This window comes from Opisthocomus hoazin, chromosome 4 (assembly GCF_030867145.1).
Source record: "Opisthocomus hoazin isolate bOpiHoa1 chromosome 4, bOpiHoa1.hap1, whole genome shotgun sequence".
Classification (NCBI taxonomy): domain Eukaryota; kingdom Metazoa; phylum Chordata; class Aves; order Opisthocomiformes; family Opisthocomidae; genus Opisthocomus; species Opisthocomus hoazin.
The window spans coordinates 72267756-72293636 of record NC_134417.1 but is presented as its reverse complement, the minus strand read 5'-3'; the positions used below and the strand labels follow the sequence as shown (position 1 = coordinate 72293636).

Genomic DNA, 25881 nt, shown 5'->3' with positions numbered 1-25881 from the left:
AAATTCACAGTTACAAGAAAAATAGAGAATAGAGATTGCAGCTGAGAACAGTGGTCATGCACGTGTCATAACGTGTCAGCATGTCCCCAGAAGGATCGAATACTGCCATGGTTTGTGTCTGTGTAACGAAATTTCCCCATTGCAAGTGATGAAGCAGCCTACATTTAACCACTGTTAGAGCAAACAATAGTTGTCACTAAACTGACAGTTTAAAATGAAGGTAAATTTTAACTTTCTAAGTGTTTTATTTTTTCCTTTCCTGAAGCCCATAATAGTCACAGCTTAGAGTTTTAGAAGCTGTCTTTGAGCTGACATAAAGAAAATTACTCTCCGAGGGGTATTTTGCTTACAGGAGTCCAAATCCATCTGCTATGTTATAGTGATCTTCCAAAACCAAACTTCCTACTGAGCTAAAGCAAAAGGAGCAGAAAATAAAAGAAAATATACTTAAACTTTTTGTGAATTTTTTGAAAAATCTTGTCTGTTAGGAAAATATGCAGGGGCCCTGTAACCTCCCCAGAGCCTTTCAAATTTGACTATTCTTTAAAATTTCTCTTTGCCACAATTTCTGACACAGCTCCCTGATGGAAACAGCGGCGAAAGACAAGTAGCAACAAGCAGACAGAAGTTTAGTATAGAGTTAAGGTCCTGTTAACATTGACACAACAGTGGCCTGTGGTTGAAACCACTGAAGTTATCACAGCGTTAATGAAAGCTGAGATTGTGCTGAACCCGCCCCTCCCCCAGAGTCCCCGCCCCCAGGACACACTGGGGTCCCCCAACACTCAACTCCCTTCAGAAAGGGCACGTCCAAACCCTTCCCCACCATTCCTCGGTGCCATTCTGCCGCCAAGCGAGGCATGGTGTCATAAACCAACCCCAAAGCAACACTACCCTTAAATAACAGGAAATCAAACAAGCCAGCCACTTAGCGTGACATGGCAATCACACAACAGACACTGTTGGTGTTAGCTTTCTCCAGCACTTCCACGGTGAACGCATCAAATTTTCCACAGACCAAGTGGCATGGCATCACTTTTACTATCGTTCATTCTGCTGTCCAGAAGGCATGCTGCCTAACTGGTCCTCACCCTACAACAAAAAGTCATGAAGCACAGAAACATAACTCCTATCTCCCCTAAGGGGGAAAGATGCCTTTTGGGTCAGGCAGAATTGCTAAAATTGGATTTTCATCTTCCAGGCCACAGAGATCATTTACAGTGCTGGTCATATCTTCTGTTGGACACAGTCCCAATACACATCCAAAAAATCATAATGATTCAATTTATTTTAATTATATTGCCAATTCACATGAATCAAACTCAGCATTACATTTATTTTCCCAGTGGGACAGACATGGTCATGTAAATTTTCTGTTGAAAGCAGAAGTTGGGAGCTCCTTCGCTTCTCAAATACGGAAAAAAAAATCAAAGCCTAACATCAGGGCAATCCAGGAAAAGGGGAAGCATGCAATTATGATTAATTAATTTTATAAACTATACGAGCTAAGAATGTATTCAACCACTTTAGCATGCAAAAAAATTCAAATTTAGATAAAAACTATGATGAAACTACAGTAGAAATATGTTGCCTTTTCAAGGAAGATAGTGCCAAGTGGATATGCATTGTCCACTCATGACAGCTACGGAAATCACACTTCCTCCCTGGATTATGGGAGTTTTTAGGGTTGCTCTGGAGATCAGTAGGGATCTTTACCAAGAGCTTCTGAAATCCAGCCTGTCTGAGATTCTACAGGCCTCCACCTCCTTCCACTGTAATATGGAAGAGCTGCAGTAATATATGTATGTAATATATGCTGCTGCAGCCCCCAATTCTTCATCTTTCATGGGAAACTGCCTAATAAAAGTGAGATAAGCCACGTTAATAATTACTCCATCTATTTACTCTTTTTTCATTTTCTTTTCCTCCTTACTTGGCAGGTTTACAAACCCAGTTTGTTTGAAAAATCATTTCCTGTTTTAACAACATGCTTGAAAAATATTTACCAACTATCTTACCACTTATTATATTCGAGTAGCTTCTGTGAGGTATTCTTATAATATGAACACACGCTTTTTACACTGCTAGTGGCCATATGTGATCATATTTGAGCTCCTTTTTCTTAAAGACCATACACGTCTTGTCTTCTCTGGTACTGTAGAAGTGTATCATCTTCAAGAGACTGGTTCCTTCATGTAAGAGCTTTTTTTTTATTTTCCATTGCTTGCAGGAAGAAACTCCTTAGTTAAATTAGGTGGTGCCTCTAGATCTCGTATTTTCTTGTTAGTTTTCTGTATCCATGCTTAACTTCGGTCAGTACAGTCGGAGCTCAAATACAGACTTTGACTGCAGTGGTACATTCACAGTGTACCTGTGGTTACAGGTCTGTGTACCTTGGTCTGTTACAGTAATACATTCTCACTGGGTTAATACAGTTATCATTACACTTGCAAATTCAGTCATGGCCTCTCCATTATGTCTTTTTCATAAAAAATAAAAGTGATCCTCCAAGCACCATGGGTTTCTCTTTAACGGCATAATCCAGTTATGAACTGGATATCATTAGGGCAGATAACTTTCCAAATTACCGAAAATTCTCAAATAATTCTCTTCTTCGAAAGATCAAACAAGTTCCTTCAAGTAAAAACTTTTACATTATTATTTATTAAATGAAGGCATGAAGCAGTAAGCAAACATGCAACAAGATTTTACAAGGAATAAAGAAATGCATGTGACTGCACATATACATAAACTCTTCATTTATAATGCTGGGTTCTTCTGCTAGATATATTTTTCACCTCTTCATTCATTTAATGCTGCAGAGAATTTTAAATCCAAAAGGAGAAATATCTTTCTGTCTTAATTCAATTTATACTTTGAATATAGAAAGCTCAGGCCAATAAGCATTGTGTCAGTAAGAGGAACAATTCATTTCAATATTCAGAATTTATACACAGATATTGCTAACTGCTTATCTTCTATTCTTGTTGAAATAGTAAGAATGACATCACATGTCCTGCTAGGACACGATCTGTGATGGTATATTACGATTCAGGACAAAGGCAAAATGTGAAATGTTGAAGTTTAGTATGAAGTGAAACTGCTGACATTCGCAAATTTTAATTATAGTATACCAACAGGGAATACAGATTGTCCTGTTGCGTCATGAACTGACCAACTTGAAATGTACGAGCCACAGAATTAGAAAATCAGAAGCACTCCCACAAATGCACCATCACTAGGGACCTCAGTTTGGCAGAGTAGCCACAGCTGGTGAATGGGAAAATTTCTTATCTATGAAATTTTCTCCAGATGTCTAAGCAACGTCATTATTTTGCATGATGTTGAAGAAAGCACAAAATGCTGCTCTGAGAATGCTACACAATGTTATACTGATGTTAAAATTAATTATTTGAGGGTAGAATTTTTACGGAAAGATGAAAGTAATTCCAATTAATTGTTTGGCATGTATATTTGGTGTGTATGACAAACTGAAGGAATACATTTTGAAAAAGGAAAGAGGAAAGGGACCATGTATTCATTAAGGGGATATCAAGCGGGAATTGTTGACTCCTTGTGTAAGGGCCATGGGCACTTCGCAGCCTGGCAACTGCCAACTCTAGTCCTGATGTCCTCTCTGGTCCTTGGCACGGGCCCTGCAGTGCTCGGCCATTTGCCCGCTACACACACACTTACCCTTAAACGCTGTAAAACTGTGCTCTCCCACAATTACTACACAAGCAGGGCTACCGGCTCCTACAGTAGTCACTGACATCCTCTGATATGCTTGCATTTAAAAGACAAAACCAACATTGACTAGAACTTTGTTGTTGTTGTTTAAAGCTAACTGGGCATTGCAACGGCATGCACAGCCATGGGGGACGTTCAAATAACAGGAGGAGTGAAATTTTAGAACAGCTCGGGAGCTTTAGGGTGGCGATGTGATTAAAAGAGAGATTATATAGGAAAACAGTCTTCTCTTTACCCTGCACACGACTTTGGCAAGCTTGATCGCAGCACCCAGCTTGACATTAACAGGTTTCCAAGGTGCTCATCCAATCGACAGCTGGATGAAAGCAGAGTTTTTTAACTCAGCCCTTAGGTTTGCAGAAGCCTAGATTTCTGGCATTCATTAACCAGGTAAACAGTTGTACCAGGTATTTTATCAGAAAAAAACAAAACAACAAAAAAAACCCCAAACCAAAAGCAAACCCTCCTCCCCATTTCCACTCACATTTTCATGATATTAGCCTAAATGTTTGCTTTCCTGTTGTTTTGCTAAGAAAAAGTAGCACAAGTAGGTATTTTTAGAGGAATGATAGTCTTTTCGTGGACTCTTCAGAAAAACTTCGCCAATATGCATATTGTTTCCAAAAGGGCAGCTGCAGAGCTCAGCCTAGTTAGCAAACAAACAAACAGACCCCTCAGAGGTAAACTGTCCCCAAATCTGTGCAATGCTCTGATGCGTTACGGTTTACTATTTTTTGCAAAAACTATCTAAGCGGGAAAACTGCTTGAGACCTTATTGTACTAAGCACTGCACAGCCACAAAGTCAATGACAAACCCTACTTAAAAGAATTTGCAGTCTAAAGGATGAGAGAATCTAAGCAGAAAAAAAAAGAAGAAAGGGATCAAGGTAGCAATGCAATAGAAAATAAAGCATTTTTAAATATTCAGTCCCAGCATCATGACTCATCCCTTGCATAACCATGGTGGGTTGTTGTTTAAGTAAGTTTTCTATATGTATTATGGCAGAGATTAGTTCTGTGAAAGCCTCTGAAGGAGGATAATCTGGTAGCTCTGTATATTCTGACAGAGAGATTCTCCCACTTTTGAAATGAGAGAAAGTGCTTTTGAGGAAGAGGGCAATGACAGGAATATAAGGAGGTCTCTTTGCTTATCAAAATATGCTTTATCAATAATTGAGAACTTCAAAAACAAAAAAAAACAATGCCAAAACTAAAGAAAAAAAATGGGATTTGAATTTTCAAGACAATCAATTGGATGTAGAGGATGGGATTAAATTATTGATGATTTTGAGCTGTAAAGAAAAGTCAGAGCAATGACAGAGCTAAGATGTTGCCAGTGAAAGAACTCAGAGACAGGTGTCAAAGGAAGAAAAATACACCAAGGAAATGACTGCAAGCTGCATGGACTTCAATCATCTCACTTTTGCCTCAGACTGTCAGCATACACATGGATATTAACACAACTTAGTTGACTCATGATAACTTTTTAAACCTCTAGTAACTTGCTTATATGTCTAAGCCCTTAGGCAAAGGTAAATCAGGATAATTAGTACCAAGCTGAACTGCGGTGGTGTTTACTGGGACAGAAGCAGGTAAAAAATTGAAGGTTTTAATGAAAAATAAAAACATTATTTTTGACTGCACTAATTAATCAACAGCAGATATCACAAAGGAAGTATTTTAAATTGCAGAAAGACAATTCACTCAAAAGGATTTCAAATATAAAATACTATGTGTCAATACAAGAGCACAGAGAGAAAGACAAAGATCGGGTCAACCACAAAATTACAAGAGCTTAATTAAAAAGAGGAAAAATAGAAAACACATCTGGGATGACAACAAGGAAACAGAAAGATAACTAGAAAAGGAAAGAAATTGAAGGAAAGCATGGCAACCATCATCTCAATTTGTCTCAGCTCAGTTAAAAGTGTCAATTTAGATTCCCTGTTCCAGATCTTCAGTATATTTTTATCCGGGATTTTGGTTCAAGTCATTAAGATTTTCTGCATACTTAAAAATAACTTCCTTGAAAATTTAGCATGAAATTCCGTTAGCAATGGAGAATTTTGAAGGAAAAAATATTTTCTTTGCATTTTATCAAATTATCTCTATATGTACAATCCCTACTTGGTTTTCAAATGTAAAATTTTTAATCCACTCCAGATAAAAAGTGGAAGGTTTGGGAGTTTGTTTGCTTGTTTCATTTTTAACTTGATAAAAATGTTGCAGTTAAGTATATACAGTGAAGTCTTCCCTATTTTACTCTTTCAAATGTAGCAACCGCTTTAATACATATTATTGCTTGCTATCCTTCATTTGTACACTGTAAGTATAGCATTCATCTGTTTAAATAATTATCTTTTTTCCATATATTTTCAAGAGCTAGTTTGGCAAGCATGCACTCTGAAGAAATTGTGGTCATACAGTAGTTGTCTACAGTATTTTTTAACCTCTGATAAATTTATTTTCCAGCCTATCATCTACTACTACGAACTTGATCTTCTAGTCATGATCTTTTATTAACAGCAATCAATGAATGTCATGACATAAAACACTGCCATTTGCTCACTGCTTATACTAGGAGAGGTTATCTTATCAAGACCTTTATTACATTACACACAGTGAAGACTAAGAAATTAATTAATTAAGTTTCCCTAACCCAGGCTCACTGAAAGCTCAAGCGTGTCAAACAGCAGCTCGTTCATGACTCAGCCCAGTTATCTCTAGCAGGCACGATCATCCTTTAAGCATCTGCAGCCTTGTTCTCTCCGATATGGTCAGAAAGACCAAGTGAGCAGCTTTCACACTGCATGGCACCATTTACTTCAGGATAAAATACACATATCATCAGTGGGCTAAATGTAAGCTCAGTTTCCAAGTGTGTCAGAACTCGTGAGTCTTTGCGGTTTCAAGCGTTCGTCCTTCATCCTCATGTACACCGCTTGAAAATTCTCAGGACTGTGTCTTTATACCCATTACCTATCCTCCAGGTCTAGCATAAACCAAAGAAAACTACTCGCAGTTTTCCCAGAAGGATGAGGCTTGTTACCCCATTTAGATATAACAATTATTCTCATCTGATTTCAAGCATACAACCGTGCATAATACTTTCTCATTGACGGAAAAGTCTCTGGAAAGGCCTTTTGTCCCTCTTGTCTATTACATATCAAAATAATAATCTTGGAAAATTCTCTCTCCAGCCTGTATCTTCACAGTTTTTGTTCTAAAATCAAAATATATCAGTTAATGTATAGATTGCAGGATGTCAACTGTTCACATCCATTGGCTCTTCCAGATTTGACTCTCAAACCTAGCGCACCCACACAGAGCAGGTGAGGGTATCAAGCGCATGGCACGTGATACTCATTCTAGGGCAAGAAGCTAAGGCTAGCACTGCATGCCTGATACTCCCATCCCAAGTCACGTGGCTGTCACTGCTTGTATGGCTCCACCAACTGCCTTTTGAAAGAGGGAGAGCAAGACGGAGTTTGTGATTCTGGCTCACGAGTCCTTTCTACTGCACTTTTAGAGCACTATCCCCACCTCTTACTACTGAGAAGCGAGACTGAAGTCTCTGTACGTTACTGCCTCTGTTTTCCATCTGCAAGCAAACACAAGAATGCGAAGAGTATATACAACTCTCTTTTACAAAAAAACAAATTAGTAAAAGGTTGTAGGAAACCACCTGACATTATGTAACCTCTAACAATGAATAAACCTATTTTCTTACAGCTAAAACAGATCTTGTACTATGGATTTATACTAGCACTACTGAGATATGACTGCTTAAATAAAGATGGGAGAGTTAAAAGAGAAATATATGTTTTAGGCAACCTGGAAACAGAAATGTACCTGCTACACGAAGATGGTGATGATGACTAGATGCTAATCTGAAGGAAAATAAAATACAGAATGAATTGCAATAGAAAAATTAAAGGAAATCATAAAAGCAGCACATGGTGTTGTGATCTTTCCTAACTCAATGTCAGAATATTTTTTGCGTTCTGGAACATTCAAAGCTTAGTAGAGTACAACAGCCACTTTCCAGGATAATAAGTGTTAAGGGTTTTAAATTATTGTGACCCAGAAGACCAAATGTTTTCTGGTTTTCAGACATAAAATAAAACATCAGGAACAGACTTCTTTCTGATTCAGAACAGACTGTGTCTGGGTCAGGACAGCACACTACATCACACACCTCGCTGAGCCATTTTCTCCTCTACAGGCAGCACCAAATTTTGGACCACTGGTTGTTCTTTTACCTATTGATGCAATACTGAGTATCAACACAAAATACATGTTTGAATTGTTGATAAATACAAAAGCTTAAAAAAGAATGCTTCTCCTGTGTCAGAGCTATGACGACATATTACATCTTGTTCTCAGGACCACAAAGCAGAAAGGAGGTTCAGGAGGTCTCTAGTCCAACCTCCTGCTCAAACTATGTGACCAGACCAGCTTGCTCAGAACTTTATCCAGTCACGACTGAAAACCTGTAAGGACAGAGATTGCACAACTCCTGTGGGAAAACCTGTCCCATTGACAGACTATCCCCATGGTGAAGATGTTTTTCCTTCTATCCAGCCTGAACCTCTCTTCTTTCAATTTTCATTGTCTGTCTCTTGCCCTCTCACCATGCACCTCTGAAGAGCCTGGTTCCATGCTTTTGATAACCTCCTTGTAGATGCTGGGGGGGCTTCAATTTTCTGCTGAAGCTGTCTTCTCCAGGCTGAACAAGCCCCGGTCCCTCAGCCTGTCCCTGCAGGCCAAGTGATCCAGCCCCAACCATCCTAGGGCCCTTCACTGAACCCTCTCTCGTTTTTCCATGTCTTTCTTCTCTTGAGACACCAAAACTGGTCACAGTAAAACAGGTAAGTTCCAATGAGTGCTGTGTAGAGGGGTGCGATCACCTCCCTGGATGTAGTGCTTGTGCTCCTGTTCATACAGGACTTAGGAGTTCAGGAGTTTCAAATGAATCTGCAACTTTGGAAATAGAATTCTCCTCAATACAAGAGGCAACATACACCTTGGGCAAATCTGTATTTATAGATGTGCTATACAACAGTCAACTTGCTCAAAACTTTTAAGAGAAGCAGTGCCTCACATTGCTGTAAAGCAACATTATTAACGTGCTACCAGGATCAATCAACTTCGTAGAATCCCTCAGATAAAGAGATTCCTTCCAACACATCCCTAGCAAGTTTCTTGTCACAAGAGCGTCTCCATCACCTGCAGCAATGAAAGACACAAGAATGAAAACTCCAGTTCTGCAAGCCTTAAGGTCTCAAAATGTGTTGTGCTAACTCTCGCCAAAGAAATAAAAAGGAACCCATGTCGTCCCTGAAAGCTTGTTTTCTTCAGGAACTGCCCTGGCTAGAGCCTTCTTTTTCCTCTCTGCTCCATTGTTTGGAAACTGAATTAATTGTCCCCTTAAACTCACCCGGTTATGCTCAATTAAAAGTCATATTTCATGTACTCTATGAGGGAATCAATTTTTGCTTAAGGAATTGCCACCCAAATTTATCAATTGTACCGCTGCTGCTAGCACCACTAGACTCCTGCTGAGGGGACAGGAGTGTCACAAAGATGTCATTAAGATTGCTGCCCTGCTGTGCTAATTAGTAAGGCAATTATTGTTTGGATGTGACTCCTAAAGAGGAAGAGAATGAACAAGTAGCCAGTAGAAAGTAGGCAGGTGGATGCTGGGCATCATCCGTACCACACAGAAGAGGAGCAATTCTGATAAAGCATCAAAGAAGGACAAGGCTTCAAGATGAGAAATACGAGAGAAAGATTTCAAGTATGTAAGAGATGGATGGCAGGCCAATGATCACGTCTGAACTTCTACTAGTTCTTGCCACTCTCCAGTTTAGCAGCAGAGAAGATCACAAAATCTGAATCATTATAAAGGCAGAAAGATATCTTCTCTAGGATGAAAAATATTTTATAAAAATACTGTCAAACAAAAATATTACCTTGATGTTACTTCTGCTTCGACACCTGGCACTACAAGGTAGGTCAGTAAGCTAATACCTGTCTTTTTTTAAAACAATACACATCTCTATAATATCTAACCACTTCCATCTCTGTATTGTATGCAGTTTTCCATTACAGCCAACAAATATCCAGTGGTTTGAGGCTTTCAAATTGAAGCATATAAGCAGAAAGCTAATTCCACAACTAGTTTTTCTGCTTACAAGCATTCAACAGTCTATTTGTGTTCACCTTGCTCTACATGAAGTCAGTCACCAAAGTGTTCAGGGACAGATATGAATTATAAAATGACAGAGAAACCCACGATGCATCATCTTTTCCAGGGCACACTCAGTCATCCTGTAGATTGTATACGTCCTGCTATACCACAATTCAGATATGTTTGCACTCAAACCCTCTCCAAGATTCTGCAGAGACACAATGCCAGCTTCCCTGGCCAGGTTACGGTCAAAAGTCAGCACTAAATGCAAGGCAGGCTTTTCATGCTTCAACAAGTCTGGCTCCTACTGGCTTTCAATAGCATTCCAGTTCATCTCTGTTCTGGAAAAACAGGAATTTAGTATCTTTATTATTATTATTATTATTATTATTTTACTTTTATCCTTAACTGATTTCAATCAGGCTGAAACACTTACTAAAAAATCATCGTAAACTTTTATTTAAGGAAACCAGAATTTCACTCTAGATTTGCACAGCTTTCCTTCCATCACTCCTTCAGTAATTATACTATTTATAATCAGCAGTAGTTCATACAATTAGCATCTCCCTGTTCAAAGTGTTTTAGTTTACAAAGGGTAAAATAAAAATGATGGCTTATTGTTTCTTTCCTCATGGAGAAGAATAGAAAATGTTTGTTGCTGAAGTTGCCACAGTAACACACATTTCCTCTCTTGTTTGTTAGTTGTCTGCAGTCCTGGATCTTTTTCATGATTTGAAAAGGCATCATTATTTTTAAGTCCTGATCATTTTCAAAATCATCATAGCCTACGATCTCAGTAGTGGTTTCTTCTTGTTTCCTCTTTGATTATGCTAAAACAGACCTTATTTAAATTGAATAGCATTTCATTCACGTCATAAAATCTACCGGAGAAGCACAGGGACAGCACTGTCTGTTGTCACCAGGCAAGCTGATCCACAAAACATGTTGTGTAACGGGCAGGACTAATCTCTCCCACCACACTTAGAGGCACAGATGTCCAGGTTTATTTAAAATAGCCCTAAGCGAAACAGCACAACTTGCGGTGTTTGGGTGTTTTGGGTTTTTTTTGCATGCATGCTTATTACTGTGAGGGATCTGATTACAGAAACTTCTCAAATTTTATTCGTGTGCTGAACAGGCAACAACAGTTAGAGGAAATGGTATCAGTTGGATTGTGTTTTCGCCCTCAATGCACGAAGGACAGTCCCATCCAGACCATCTCCCAGATGTTCTTGCCTGCAAATTCCATTGAACATTTGGATCCAAATTGATCAGCACATTATTTTAGCCTAATATGATACAGCCAAACAGAATCGCTCATTTTACCTGACAAATTTATGTTACTGGGGTGGGGGGGGGGTAACATTCACACATGCATGGAAAAACTCTTAGAAGGCAAAGCAGTCTAAGTTACTAGCTGATATCCACAAGTAGGTGTATGTGGTGATTATTATTAAAAAAAAAGTACTTTCTTGCTGTTAAGTTCTAGTGAAATGTCAATCAACAAAAGCAAAATTTCACATGTGGTACTAAAGTCTTGTACAATGAGCCTTCTGATTTTGTTTAAGCATCTCTGAAGGCCACCCATGTTCTTGCCAGGATATCCGTATAACGAATAACAGAATTACAGCAAACAATACGAATAATTCAATCTTAGAAAGACCACAGGATAATTAAAGGAAAGAGAACACAACTTTCTTAAATATATGGGGTAAACCACAATATGATACATATGATAAAATGACTATATTTGAGCAACAATCTAATGCCTCTATCCTTCAGATCTCACTTTCTAGATATATCACTATATTTATATGGAATGCAGATGAAGGCAAGAGAATCACAGTGAATTACAGATTAGAGGCCTAAAATTTCAGATTTACACAGGGCATCCTTCAGCAATGGGAACGAAATCATAGGCAATTGCTGAAAAAGATGAAGACTTCTAAGAGTGAGTTTTGACTCATAACCTAAAACACAGGACTTTCTATTTTGGTGCAAGTAAGATTTCTATATAGCCTGCATTCTCTGAATGGAAACACAGAAAAAAAATAATAGGTTGGGGAGGGGACATCTGGAGGACAGGACATCTAGTCCAACCTCCTCCTTGATGCAGTGCCAGATTAAAGCCAGATGAGCTTGCTCAGGGCCTTGTCTGGCTGAGTTTCGAAAATCTCCATGAATGAAAATTTTGCAACTTGAGATAGAATTTTACTTGTTACACCAGAAAAATGTAAGGAAGTTCTAAAAGTAATCTAAAATCTTAAGATAATAAATTAAGAAGCTATATGACATTTAGCCTCAAAAATTAGCCACCTGAGCTGCTTCCACAAGCAGATGAATAAAACTGTATCAAGTTCAGCACAAAGTCATTTTTAGTAAAGCCCATTTCTGCACACGAAAAAACCTTAATTACTTCCAGTGAAGAAAAAATTAAGTTTCTCATTTACTCAGGCAAACAGTCTTTATAAAAAGATATGCAGAAATCTTTTTTTCCTATCATACTGAGTTGCTCCTTAAAGGAATGGCTTTACATACTGCTGAGTTTCAGCATCCATGCAGGGACAGGAATGACTCTCACACATTGATACAATGCACAGTCGATTCGATTTATTGGTCTGCTTGCGTGGTTATATACATTTTTCATATCTGCACACGCGATCACGCTTATTCGGATAGGCTACAGACATAAATCACGCACTGTTCACCGCCCCATATTCCCTTATGATTAGTAACTATGCACTAGCACTAATAGCAACAGACTGCCTCCACGTCCTTGAACACATCTTGTTTTTGCTAACCCACACCATGTGCACTATCAGAACTTTCTCAATTTCTGTTCTTAGCTGTCCTTTCCAGCGGCCTGCTCAGTTATGCTGTTTTGCTTAAGCGGCCTAATCATGCTAACTCTCAAACTACATCGACCCCAACAACATACAATTATATTTTATAAGACTCTATTAATAGCTAAGCATATGTCAGCCTTGCTCCTACAAACTGGCCTACTATTGTTCCCTCTGCTTAAAATTCCTGTAATGGTCTACCTATCCTTAGGCTTAAGAGCTCAACTGAATAGTGAGCACTCTTATTTTGGAGTTCCGCACCAACATTGCTTTGCTTGTACCAATAAAGAAATACTTTGATTTATAGAATTTCTTTTTAATAAGAAAATTTGCCATAATATTTGGGACAAAACACAGTGACTCAAAAAGGTCAAAACCTTACTAAAACCAATGCTTATTAACTCCATTTCACTTGTTTGTAAGATTTAACAGAACACTAAAACTATGTTGTACATCATAAAATACAGTATGTTATTCTAGCATTTTAAATGCCAAAAAGTCCTATGCAATGCCAAATTAAAACATATAGATTCACATTGTGTTGTGAATGACAATGTGCATACGAGAATTTCTCAGGGATTTGATTCTTTCATTTCTCAGAGAAAAGCTTTTAAAATTGCTGGTTCCTATAGTGCTGTAGTTACAACAATCATAACAATGAAGTTTCACTAAATTTTCTCCCTGCAGAAACGTGAGACATTAATGTGGTCAGAGATGCATAAAATAATAAACAAACTTGTCACGGCTATCACTACCTGTTTCTAAGTAAATAAATGATGCACTGAAAAAAGAATTAATGACTCCTGTGGAAGATGAGCTAACTATCCTCAGCATTTCGTAATTCTTATTCATCAGCTAAAGTTGTTATCTGGAAAGTAACACGTAGTATAAGTAAACAAACGGCACTTCATTTAGTCAGTCCAGTTGCCCAGAGCTTGTTTATAATTTAGACGTGTCTTCATGAAGACAGATACCCATGGCTTCGGTAAAGAGGTAGATGGGTTTTTTTTTTCTGTGATAGACTTCCTGACAGCCAATACTGAATAAAACTAAATAATAGGTTTAGTCTGATCAGGTGTTTCTGAACAGCTTATTACAACCAACTGGAAAACAAAAAATGTATTCCCACACAGACATAAACATGCAATCTGAACTGCAGAAGAAGGGGGGGGGGGGGGGGGGGGGGGGGGGGGGGGAGAAAAAAGGGAATTGGCCTGGAAGAGACTATCAAAGAAATTTCAGATCCAATAATCTGAAACAGGATTTTTGGCCCTCGGTTCCCCTGTGTGGAAGGTTCCTATAAAAATGACATTGGACCATATCCAGCCTGGCTGTTAGGAGTGCTTAACTGAGCTGTCGGAACTGCTATAGTGTTGAAAGGTCAAGAGAGCAACGAGTTATCTAAACCACCAGACACCACCTCATATACCATTGATGGGAGAAAAGTAGCTGCGCTACCCAGGATAGAGCATCTAAAACGGGCAGTCTGCGGCACCAGGCAGGCAGGCAGGCACGTATGGCCGACAGCATGAACATGCCTGTTTGACTTTAGCTTTCCATATGTGCTGCAGGGGAGTCACGATTTCTATTTTTCACATAAAACATCTTGTATATGTACCTCTTCCACTAATTTACATCCATCCACAGACTAAACAACATAGACTTCAAATAGGCATGTCACAAATACTTAGCTGTAAACCAGACTTCAAGTCTATTGTTAGAGGCACTACATTGAGGCCCCTGCAAGATCTGGAATTTTCTTGTACCGTATTCATACACAGCATACACAAGTTCCATTTCTTTAACTAGAGACATTCAAGCCACCTTCTTCTAAGTACTTACAACTTTTCTGTGTAGGGTTCCACCCCAAGAGTTACAAATGCATTACTTAAAACAGGCATCCCATTAGTATCTTTTACCTACAAGACCTACAAGACTTCTCTAGCTACATAGGTCTCCCGACACACAACTACAAAAGAAGTATGCATATATGTTGCATAAGAAGGAGCAAGTTGTAAATAATTCCCGAAAGCCTGGAAAAACACACACACACGGGCGCAAAGAGAAATCCAAGCTAGCTAAGCATGTTGCAGCTACATAAATCAGAGAAACACAATGAATTAGCTTGTTGCTAGCTCTGTGCTGCCACAGATAGATTACTGCCCCTCCTATAACACCTGTTATGGCTACATTAGACTCCATTCAAGTTCCTCAGTGAAAAATAGCCATATTTTTCATACTAAGACCTGTAGAGCAGATGACAATATGAAAAAGAAAAGCTCAAGTATTCCTGATCATTAAGTCATTTTTTTAAAAGATCATGCTGGTTCACTCCAGTAGGTGAACTTGTCCAGCAAGAGACGTTGATTAGTGCTTTGCCTCGAAGTAGGTAGTAGTATCATCTTTATTTCCTTCAGATCGAAAAAACTGAAACCAAGACCAAGCAATTTAAAGATTACGCCAGAACTTGGTGCTATCAACACAGTTAGAAGCCAGCTACTGCCAGATCCTCAGCAAGACTTCTTTCCCTCCTTGCCACTGCTGTCTCACAAATGGAGGAGAGGTACACAGCTACCTCGAACAGTTTGGTGGAGGGCACACAGAGACAGGTTTCTCCGCTCACCTCCAGCCTTTGTTTTTTCCACCAGCACTTACTACGAACCACAAGATGAAAGCAAGAAGAAAAAGAGGGAGCTACAATAAAAACAAACAAATAAACCACTCAGCACTGGTGAGTCCACACCTGGAGTGCTGTGTCCAGTTCCAGGCTGCTCCGTACAAGAGAGACATGAACATAATGCAGAGAGTCCAATGAAAGACCACAAAGATGATGCATGGACCGGAGCATCTCTTACATGAGGAAAGACTGAGAGAGATGAGACCGTTCAGCCTGGAGAAGAGAAGGCTCAGGGGGAGATCTTTTTAGTGTATATAAATACCTGAAGGGAGGGTGCAAAGAGGACAGAGCCAGGCTCTTCTCAGTGATGCCCAGTGACAGGACCAGAGTCAGTGGGCACCAACTGAAATATGGGAGGTTGCCTCTGAACACCAGGAAATACTTTTTCACTGTGAGGGTGACCAAGCACTGGCACAGGTTGTCCAAGGAGGTGGTGGAGTTTCTGTCCTTGGAGATACAGAAAAGCCCTCTAGACATGGTCCTGGGCAGACAGCTTTAGCTGGCCCTGGTGGAGCAAGGGGGCTGGACCACACAACCTCCAGAGGTGCCTTCCAACCTCAATCATTCTGTCATTCTGTGTGAAGTGTTCACAAGGCTACTCACCCACAACAACTGTGCATGCCATTTGTAAACATTTCAGTTTCATTATATTGTTTTCACATTTGTGAGGTGAACTGCACTGGTCCTGCCAACCCAAGCCAACTTCCACACTCCACACCTCTTCTCCTCTACTCCGTAAACAGAAGTAAACTTCTCCCTTGCTATTTCATCACCTTGAGCTGGTCAGTGTGGTTGGTTTCTAAATGCGAGAAACCATTTGACATTTGCTTACTTCACAAGGCTCGCTCCCATGTGTGCTCAGGTACAAAACTGCTTCTCAAGCATGGTACGCTAACCATGACCCACTTCCATGGTAAGAGGTATGCTCATTCACTTCCTCCATTGCCTTCAGACCCCACTTGGCACTAAACCAGTACCAACGGATCCAGGTTAATTATAGTTGGTTTTTTGCCTCATATTTGCTGTTGGAAATACGTGTTTCTAAAAGTTAATTCCTGAGGGGGAAACACCGTCTTCAATCTCCAGAAGCTTTACACACCTCAGGACACTACAGTATAAAATAGGTATGCTGTGCTCTACATGAGGGACAGCTGAAACAAGTTCACAGAATCACGTACTTAAGAGGACTTAACAGCTCCATGCCTCCACCTACGGCCTTCACAGAGCTCCCCACCTTTTCCTTGCCTGTTTGTGTGTTGGATCGTGGGGACAGAGGAAGGCCTGACATAGTATAAATCCCTTCAGTATACTGTCCATAATCAAAAAGGCTCCATCCTCAGTTGGTGAAATTCAAACTGAAAAAAGGAGACAAGGAAAAGAAAGCTATATGAAGTTCAAACAGTAATATCATTATTAAAGAATCTACTTTGCATATAGTACAGGAGCTTAGAGTAAACACCTGTTTTACTTGGGGAAAAAAGCATGGTCACTACAATTACATAAATCACTCACTGGAAAGCACAGTGGGTGTCTTGGGCATAACACAGAAATGACCAAAACCTCCCTCTGCGTGGGTTTATTGAGGTTTTCCTCTCTTGATTTTCCCTATCCTAAACTGAAACTACTTCAGGAGCCATTCTGCTACACAGTCGAAGCCAGTGGCTCTCTCAGGCTTCCCTTGGGGGAATCCCCAAACTCATATGCAATGTTTAAAACACAGCTGAGACATCTCTGAGCTAGTCATGGGCAATGATGCCACTCAGCACGACCCTCATTTTTCCAATTCAGGAAAGAAAAACTGTATTGCTTCTACGCTTTGGCTGCTGCAGAGAATCCACGGGTAAAGGCTTGCTAAGGGTGACTGCTTCACAAACCCACATCTAACTCTGGAAATGAGCACATCTGTCTTTCACACACAGTTCTTCTCACTAAACGCCCTGTTTTAGGCACGAATAGCTCCATTCCTGTTACATGTGTACAACAATTGCAGTTGAAAATTAATTAAATACTGGCATTTGTTATGTGTAAAGCAGGTATTTTTAAAGCAACTTACCAGCTTTAAAAAGTTAAACTTTTTCTGTTACCAGAAGAGAACCAAATATCACCTAAAATTTAAAGGCAAGGAATCAGAAAGTCAAGTGATTTGTCCACGGATGGACTCATGAGTCTGAAGCAAACCTCAGAGCCTGAATTTAATTTTCCTATCTTTCAAGTCTGCACTTCAAGTTACACTCATATGTGCGACACAACCTATTCATCTGAACATAGCATCAGATGTTGATACCTCAGGTTGAACTAAGGTGAACAAGGGAAAGTCATTCCAAAATCTTGCGACTGAAATTTGCAACGTTCTGCCACAGGAAATTTGCAGAACTGTGATTGCAGTAAGAAACCTGCAGTTCAAGTGAGTAGGTTCCCAAAGAAGCAATCCCAATTTATGATTTTTAGACATGTTCCTGTGTTAGTCCACAGCATGATTAAAAATAGTGTTGCTAAAGTTACATGTGACTCTTTCCAACCTTAAAGAACACACTTATTATCCTTTATCCCTTGATTCAGTTTATGAAATATGGTAAGCAGCAATGACTCAGAATAAACACTGAAAACACATCAATGTGTTCTCCCCACTGATTCCTAGGACTTCTGTAATAGGTGGGGTTTTCCCTTCTCACAGCAAAATTAGCCCTATCAGCAGCATGCTTGCTGCTAATGGAATTGGTCTGACCGATTCACGAATAGCACTCAAAAAGTAACTCTTCTCAAACCTGTATGTCATCTGGCTGCTCCAACCTCTTCCAGTCCTTTAGAAATTTAGCACACAGATTTTCATACTATTTAGAAGATAATGCTACCCTGCAGGAGCCATAAATATAACTGGCATCTATCAACATCATACTTAATATTCCATAAGAAGTGCTCCATCCTGCAAGAGGACATAGGCAAACTCCAGGCAAGTGAAGATTTAATTTAAATAGACAACTTCAAAAGTTTTGCCTGGAGAACACAAGTGACAAATGCTGGATTTCCAAGGCAACCAAAACATTTGCTCTGGATATCACAACCAATTCGCTGAAATTATAATGAGGTTTTCCATCCTTTGTAAGGATATTTTCAAAGGGACAAATCTACGAAGAGCAAAATAGTCGAGTTTTGAGTTTCTTAAGAAGGTTAAAAAACAGCTACCTGATTGCAAAAGTTTGAAATTTGCATGCAATGGAGTGAATGAAATTCAGTGATTTTCTTTAAATGACCAGTTATCAAGAAAACTCCTCCCTGCCTCTGAATTACTCCGCTATGAAATAGCTTTCCAACAATTAGGTTGTTCTCAGAAGAAATCCTAATTCATCCTATACTTACCATTGCAATGTCTGATCATCCTACCACAACAGAGCCCACAGTTTCTACTGGGAAAGACTGCTGGGAGGGAAGAGAGATGAAACTCCAGGGTGTCCTGTGCCTGATTAGAGCGGAGTTGGTGCTGTCCACCATGGCCTGCACTCCTACACACAGGGACCCTTGGACAGGCAGTCGTGGAACGTGGCTGAAGAAGCCCAGTGCCCACAGCTCAGGCAAAACCCACCTGAGGGAGCACAAGTAGAGGCTCTGCAGCTCTGGGAAAGGCATGGGAGAGCCACCCAGGCCTCCCAAACAGGCAGACAGTACGCTAGATTTCCCTTATCCCTTCTGCAGCAACTCAAAGGGCTGTTGGGAGTAAATTTTAGATGCTTTTGCACTGGGACGTCAATGCAGAGTACGATTTACCAGGCGGCCCTGAAAAGAAGCTCCCACTTCCGCTGTGTTTCTGATGAACTATTCCAATTCTGTTCTCTCATCAGAGGTTTATTTTGCACACATTACTCAAACAAGTTACAGCCACAAATGAGATTGACTGGCCTGTAGGTTTTTGTAGTTTACCACATTTATGAAATTAAATTGCTTACTATACTCAAACACCTCTACATTTCCAAGTATATGGCATAAAAACATGCCTCAAAAGATCACAAAAGATACCATATGTTTATTCCATTAGTTCTTAAGAAGCACCTGCCTAAAGTGCTAAAATGCCATGTCAAAGACACTCAATATCGCATCAGAACATTTATGCAAAAACTCATTCAAACAGTGGAGCTGTTGGTTTTATTAATGATTTCAAAAATACAGCATTTGTCACTATGTCATGAAATGACTTTTTTTTTAATATGAAGTGCTCATAAATCCCAGCATTGTCTTTTGATAGCTGATCCTTAATCGATATTATCTTTGTTTACCTAAGGTTTGTGGGAGATATAAAAATTGATTACCAGTGCTATCAGATATCTAGACTTATAATGCACTCAGAATAAGCTAATAATCCAAGCTTGTTCATACACAGGAACAAAAAGAAAGTAGAAGAGGACACCACATACAAAAGCTGGTTGTACCAGTCTGTGGAGTGTCACTATTAAATTGAACCGAGTTAGAATATCGCTTAAGATGCTCAAAGTTTCTGCAAAAGTGTGTGCATGCTCATGTGGACAGATACCTGTGCATATGAAATACACACCATGACCACAGAAAGTTCTGTTTCTCTATTACTCTTTTTAAGGGCTGATTTTTTAACAAGCGTTTTACTGAATTCCTCGACAAGATGGTTTAATTGTTCTATGCTTCATTTTATCAATAATCTCCTTTCTAGGATAAAAATAATTTTTTACTTGCATGGCTAGAATGCCTCAAACTAATTTAAAATTGTTTGAAATGAATAGTAAACTGAAAATTAAATCCTGACATTCTTCACTGTCACTCTTTTCACTCACTTTGTCCTTCAGTGACTCACAAGTAATTGCTTGTGTGGGAAGATAAAAAAAATGCCTGTTCCACAGTGCAGAGCATATGGCTTCACGGACTACAGTTCTGTACAAATAGAAGTTTTACACTGATTCTGGCTTTTACAGAACAATAAAACTGTTCTTCAAGCTTTATGCAGGCACCTATTCTGTTTTACTTATCACTGAGTAAAGCAGCCATCTTGTAACAAAACATTTTCTTTACACTTCATTTTCAGGGACCTCTACAGATATCAGAGGAAAAAAAAAGAAAATTAAAAAAAACCAAACCCACACAATTCATGGTGGACTTCTTACCTTTTTCTATGGATGCTACTTCACTCAACCATGTAGCAGAAAAGGGACTGGAGTGAGATGTCCCACCTGCCTGAGAAAGCTGTCTTAAACATTGTTTTCTATGACAGAATACTTCGATAACTTTTAGAAGCTGAAACGGCATCAGCAAAAGAGACTGAGAGTTACATGGGAGTACCCTCATACCGTTCCTCAGTCATCTAGGTTATTTTCAAGGTACTTCAAAATTTCAGACCCAAAGCTTCACTCTCTGTACAAACCAGTAAATAACTATACAGGGTACAATGGAACATAGAGACTGGGCAAAAATCTATTACAGGAGATTGGCAACCCTTTACAAAGAGCTACAAAGATGTACTGGTTTAAAAAAAGAAACCAGTCCATTAAAAGCTTTAAAGTTGGAAACCGTCTTTTACTTGTCAATTTATACAAACAAGTAATCAATACATAGCATAATTACTGCAATGCCATGTTGTTCGCTGCTTTGGAGGAACTAAGTTCTTCCCAGTTGCCTTGCTCGGTTTGTGAAAGTCTGTGTGAGTCGCAAACACAAGTGAGTTCAATGTGCGGACAGCTGAGTGTAAATCATTTTCCTTGACAACTTCTTCCATGTTTCCTGCATCTCAAAAACATACTTGGTCAGAATTAAAAAAAAAAGAAGTAAAAAATCCAAAATAACTAAATTAATTCCTTAAAATGTGTTGTAGAACCCACACTGCCATAAAAGGCGCTTTCATACTTCAAAGAGCAACTTCAATAATCAAAACAAAACATTTGCAATTGCCGGTTATATGCAAAGAATGTGTCACTTTTTAACATGTGAAATTTATTTTGATATCACATAGTGGAGTTCATACACATTTTTAGGTCCCTTTTTCCCCCAGAGCTCCTCGGGTCTTGACTCATCACGAGTGGTGTGTGGGTGGAAGAGGCCATCCGTTTTGCTTACAACGTCGCACACGAGCCTCAGGCTGCAGTACTATAAACTTCTATGTCAGCTACCAACGCCACGCAACAGCGTGGAGTTATTCATGCTTTTCTTCTTGCCTTCTCTTACGCCATCAACTTATTTCAGATGTTGCTTTACACAAATACTGACGTGAAGAGTGTCAGATCTCAGCGTGGGTGCGTTTGCGTTTTACTTCAAGCTGCCTCTTTTGATGGCCATTACATTGCCATGAGGTGTTTTGGACTGAACAAAAGAAACGGTTTGGACACATCCCCACAAACACACCATCAAGGGCAGCTCTGTATGCTACTTTTAGTCTATCTGCATCGCAAAGTGTGAGACAAATTCTGAATTATTTGAAAGCACAGTTTTGCTTAACCCAAAGTCTGAATTGCCTCATAATATCCAGCACTTCAATATTTTCAATATCACTACAATGCGATAAACATGAGAAGGAAAGTAAAATCAATTCTATCTAGTAAATAGTATTTCACTACTTGAAGAACTTGCAGAAAAATGTCATTTTTTTAAAAGCAATCGAATTGGTGAGTACTAAAGTTCAGCTACGGAAGGCACAGCACTGACAGGAATTCAAAGCTGGCCAGTATATCCTGAGAGACAGGGAACACTAAAAGTAAATAATAATTAAAAAAAAAAGTCCTTAGTTTACGTCTTACCGCTTCGTAATCCTCACTGCCAAACAGGTACATAGCTGCAGCTTCCCGGCCTGACCCCAGGCGTCCAGGGCGCCCGAAACGCCTACGGTAAGGTCTCCGACGGCATCTTCAACTTCTGCGCTCCGGCCGGGCGGCCCCAGCGCCCGTTTCCCACGCTCCCGCTGCTGTCCGAAGATCGCCCTCGGGCACGAACACCAACCCTCCCCGCTGCGAGGGCCCGAGGAGCCGTCGGGCTGCTCCGGAGGCGCGGCTCCCGGGACGGAGCGGAGCGGCGGCGGCGGGCGGGCGGGCCGGCCGGCGGGCGCTGGGGGCCGGGGCGCTCGCTCGGGCTGCGGCGCCCGTCACAGGCGCTGGCGCCGTCCCGATTGGCTGCGGGGAGCGCGGGGCCGGGGCCGGCGCGGGCGGGAGCGCGGCGCGGCGCGGCTCGCCCCGGGGCGGGAGCACGGCGGGAGCGGAGCCCCGGTGCGGACCCCCGGGCGTGCCCGCCGCCGAGGGGCAGCGGGGCGAGCCCTCGGCGTGAGCGAGCGCAGATCGTTCAACTCGGAGGCGCTCAGAAGCGGGCAGGTCACGATCGGGATTACCGGAGCTCGTCTGAATTTGTCCCTCGCCCCTGTGACGGTTCTGCGGAAACCCGTGGAGCTATCTCACTATCTCTCTCTATGAAAAAAGCCACAAAAACCAGTCCGGGACAGTGTTCCGTTGCTACGTTTCACTCACTTCACTGCTTCCTTCTGCTGATTAATCCCAGACTGCTCTGCTAGCGAACGGCCCAACTTTAGAATACGATGGCGCTTGGGTGACAGCAAAGTTACACTCACTACCTCCACCGCATGGGAAGCGGCTCCAGCATCCGACACCACGCCACGACAGAAGAGCCCCACGCCTTGCTCCTGGCTGACTTCCAGTCCAGGTAGAGCAGGCAAGAAAGAATAAAAGCAGCCAAAGAGCAGGATAAAACACGAAAGACTAGCAGACTATGAAGGCTAATTCACCAACAGCATTCCCATGCTAATGTTAAAATGGAGCTTTAAAAATAAAGCTCATGAAAGATGGTTTAGGAATACAGCATACAGTAAGCCAGGCACACAGAAGTATTGCCCTCTGGGAGAGGCCGTCCTTCGCAGCCCGGGAAGAGGCCACCGGTTGGCATCCAGGAACACAACTCTGACGAAAACAGCCTTAAAACAGCACTAGGAAACCCATCCCCCTCTCTGCTCCGTCCTCTAAATTCCTTATAGTTCATATGGCTGCTACCACTATATCGCACAATCAGAACCACACATAAGCTCTAGGAAAAAATGTGGAAGATGTAGTGTCCGAAGGAGGAAATTTGTGGGTGTATGCTTGCCCATTTATATCTATAACCATGTTAATATAATATACACAACTTATCATGACAAAATACCATGAACATGTATAGCATTGTAAAACAGTTTTTGCTACTCAACTTCCTTCTCTTCCACGGAGGAAAAAGGACAAGACCTCCTTCCAAACAAATTCACCAAATGAAGCAGTTCAAATACATTGCAAACATTCTCCCTGTTCCTCCCCCACATCACCCCCCACTTATTTTAAATAGATCTTGTGCTGACTGCCTCAGTTTCCCTATGGATATTCTTCTCTCAATCTGCCTTCTCTGTCAAAACAGACATTTGGTCCTCCATTGACTATGTATGATGTGGCTCATGAGTCTGGATTTTTTAAGTTCTTGTATGTATTCACAAGCAGAGTTAAAACCAAGCTATATACTCTTGGAAAGAGCAAATTAGAAGTCAGCAGACGTTAATTTTACTGCCAACCATATGTTTACAAAATAGTAGTAGTTTAATCTGTCAGCCAAACTGGTCACTTCACATTATATCAATTGCAAATTACGCTTCAAACAAGTAATATCATAATATTCTGTTCCCATGAAGTAAACAGAACTTGCACCGTTCCTGCATGGAGGTAAATAACAGACATAAGACATCGCTAGTGGAATGTCATAATCCCTTGTCCAGCTTGGTTGCCGCTATTGACGCTGGATGAGTGTGGTTACATACACTTACCAGTTTTAATGCAATTGCCTAAGCTTTACTGCACAGCTTTTTCAGCACGAAACCACGCCTGTCTATACTAGGCAAAGCTAGTGTCATCACCCATTACTTCACTTGTCTGATACAGCTCTTACAAGCAACTGAAATTTGTGTGCCGTAACTTGATTGCTCCCCTCTTGGATACGGCTCTCACAACTAAATTTGGAAAAAAAAGATCAGCAGGAATGTCACAACTTCTCCTGCCATCAAGAACAAGGAAAACATATGGCTTTCTATGTATTAAAAATTGTGGTGATTTTTTTTTTTAAATAGTTTCATCAGTTCCTGTACTTTGGGCATGAATATGAAATCAGGGAGGATTGCAGTTCACATACACTCAACAGAGACTTAGGGCATTATTCAGACTGTCACCATAAGTGACTTACATGTCACAAGTAATTCTCACTACAGACGGTACAAGCAGCCAGAGTGTGGCAGCTTGGACAGTAAATAAGCTGAATTGCTCATTGCTCTCTTGAATTGAAACATCATGACAGGTACCCAAGTCTATCTCAGGGCTCCACAAAGCAAATCCGGATGTAGCTTTTATGGTTCAGGAGTTATAGTCTGCAAAAATGCCACCCCTGTTGAGGGTGTGTAAACTCAGCAGAGCAGAGCACTTCTGGATGACCTGTGCTCCCCTGCCAGCTGAGTGACAGTGGTGGGTTTTCCCTGTGTTTCCTTCCCCTACTGGCTCAGTGTGGCGTGGGACCGGCCAGCACAGGGCTGGCAGCGTCTCGCCAGTGCTGACCCTCGTAGCAAGGCAGTACAGACAAGAATCTTGTGACGCACATAGAAGGAGTGAGCACAGAAATGCAAATGGAAGAAGAGAGAAGCAGGTTGGAAAAAGGAATATGGCAGCGACGGGACTGGAGAGGTGATGCGAATGGGAAGGGCAGAAAACCAGAGTGCAGAATGAGGAAGGAAGCAGTGTGAGTGCGTGACCTACCGGGAGGAGACGCTAAAAGCCAGGCCAGAAGACACAAATTAAGATTAGGCAAGAAAAATGTTCATGGTAGTCAGGGAACACAATAGGATCTGAAAAGACCTCCTAGGAGGTAACTAGGGAAGAGGGGACGGGTGCAAAGCGGGGCAGAGATGCTGAGATGGGATGCCTGGGCAGAACTGGCTGATCAAGCAAGTAGGGGCTACTGAAAAACCTGTAAGGTGGAGACTTTAGCAAGAGATTAAGTTTAGGGTAGCAACAGAACTGGGATAAAAGCAGAAAGTGTCAAAACCACAGCAATGGCTCTATAGAAAAAGGAGGTAGAAACCAAGCTAAGGGTGGAATTGCTCCTCTCCTCCACTGGTACTTTCCAGCAGGATGTGTGCTTGGAGATGTCTGACAGAGAGCTACACAGGTACACAAACCCAACTTGATGAAGACTGGGCCTTAAGAACCAGCCTTCAGACTAAAGAAAAACAAACTACCTGGATGCTTGACTCTGAAAGTCAAGACTACAGTCTGAAATGATGAGCAAATCACAAGAATAAAAGAAATAATATTTTTTGCTTTCTACTGTACACAAGTACTTTTAGAGTAGCCCTTGCTGATGCAAGAATGCAGGACAGCAACAGCAATATTAAACATCTGCTA

The 25881-nt window shown here is 40.8% G+C and overlaps 1 protein-coding gene across 6 annotated transcripts in view; it reads right to left on the bottom strand.

Moving 5' to 3' along the window:
- CACNB2 (calcium voltage-gated channel auxiliary subunit beta 2) overlaps window positions 1-25881 on the bottom strand; it is a 270312-nt gene that overhangs the window by 97303 nt on the left and 147128 nt on the right. The window contains exon 1 of one of the 6 annotated variants that reach the window (XM_075419482.1): window positions 22210-22452. The exons of the other annotated variants lie outside the window; for them this stretch is intronic. Coding sequence (XP_075275597.1) covers window positions 22210-22242 — 33 coding nt within the window. The 5' untranslated portion in view covers window positions 22243-22452. Of the gene's footprint in view, window positions 1-22209; window positions 22453-25881 lie in introns of those variants that run through there. 6 annotated transcript variants of the gene reach the window in all.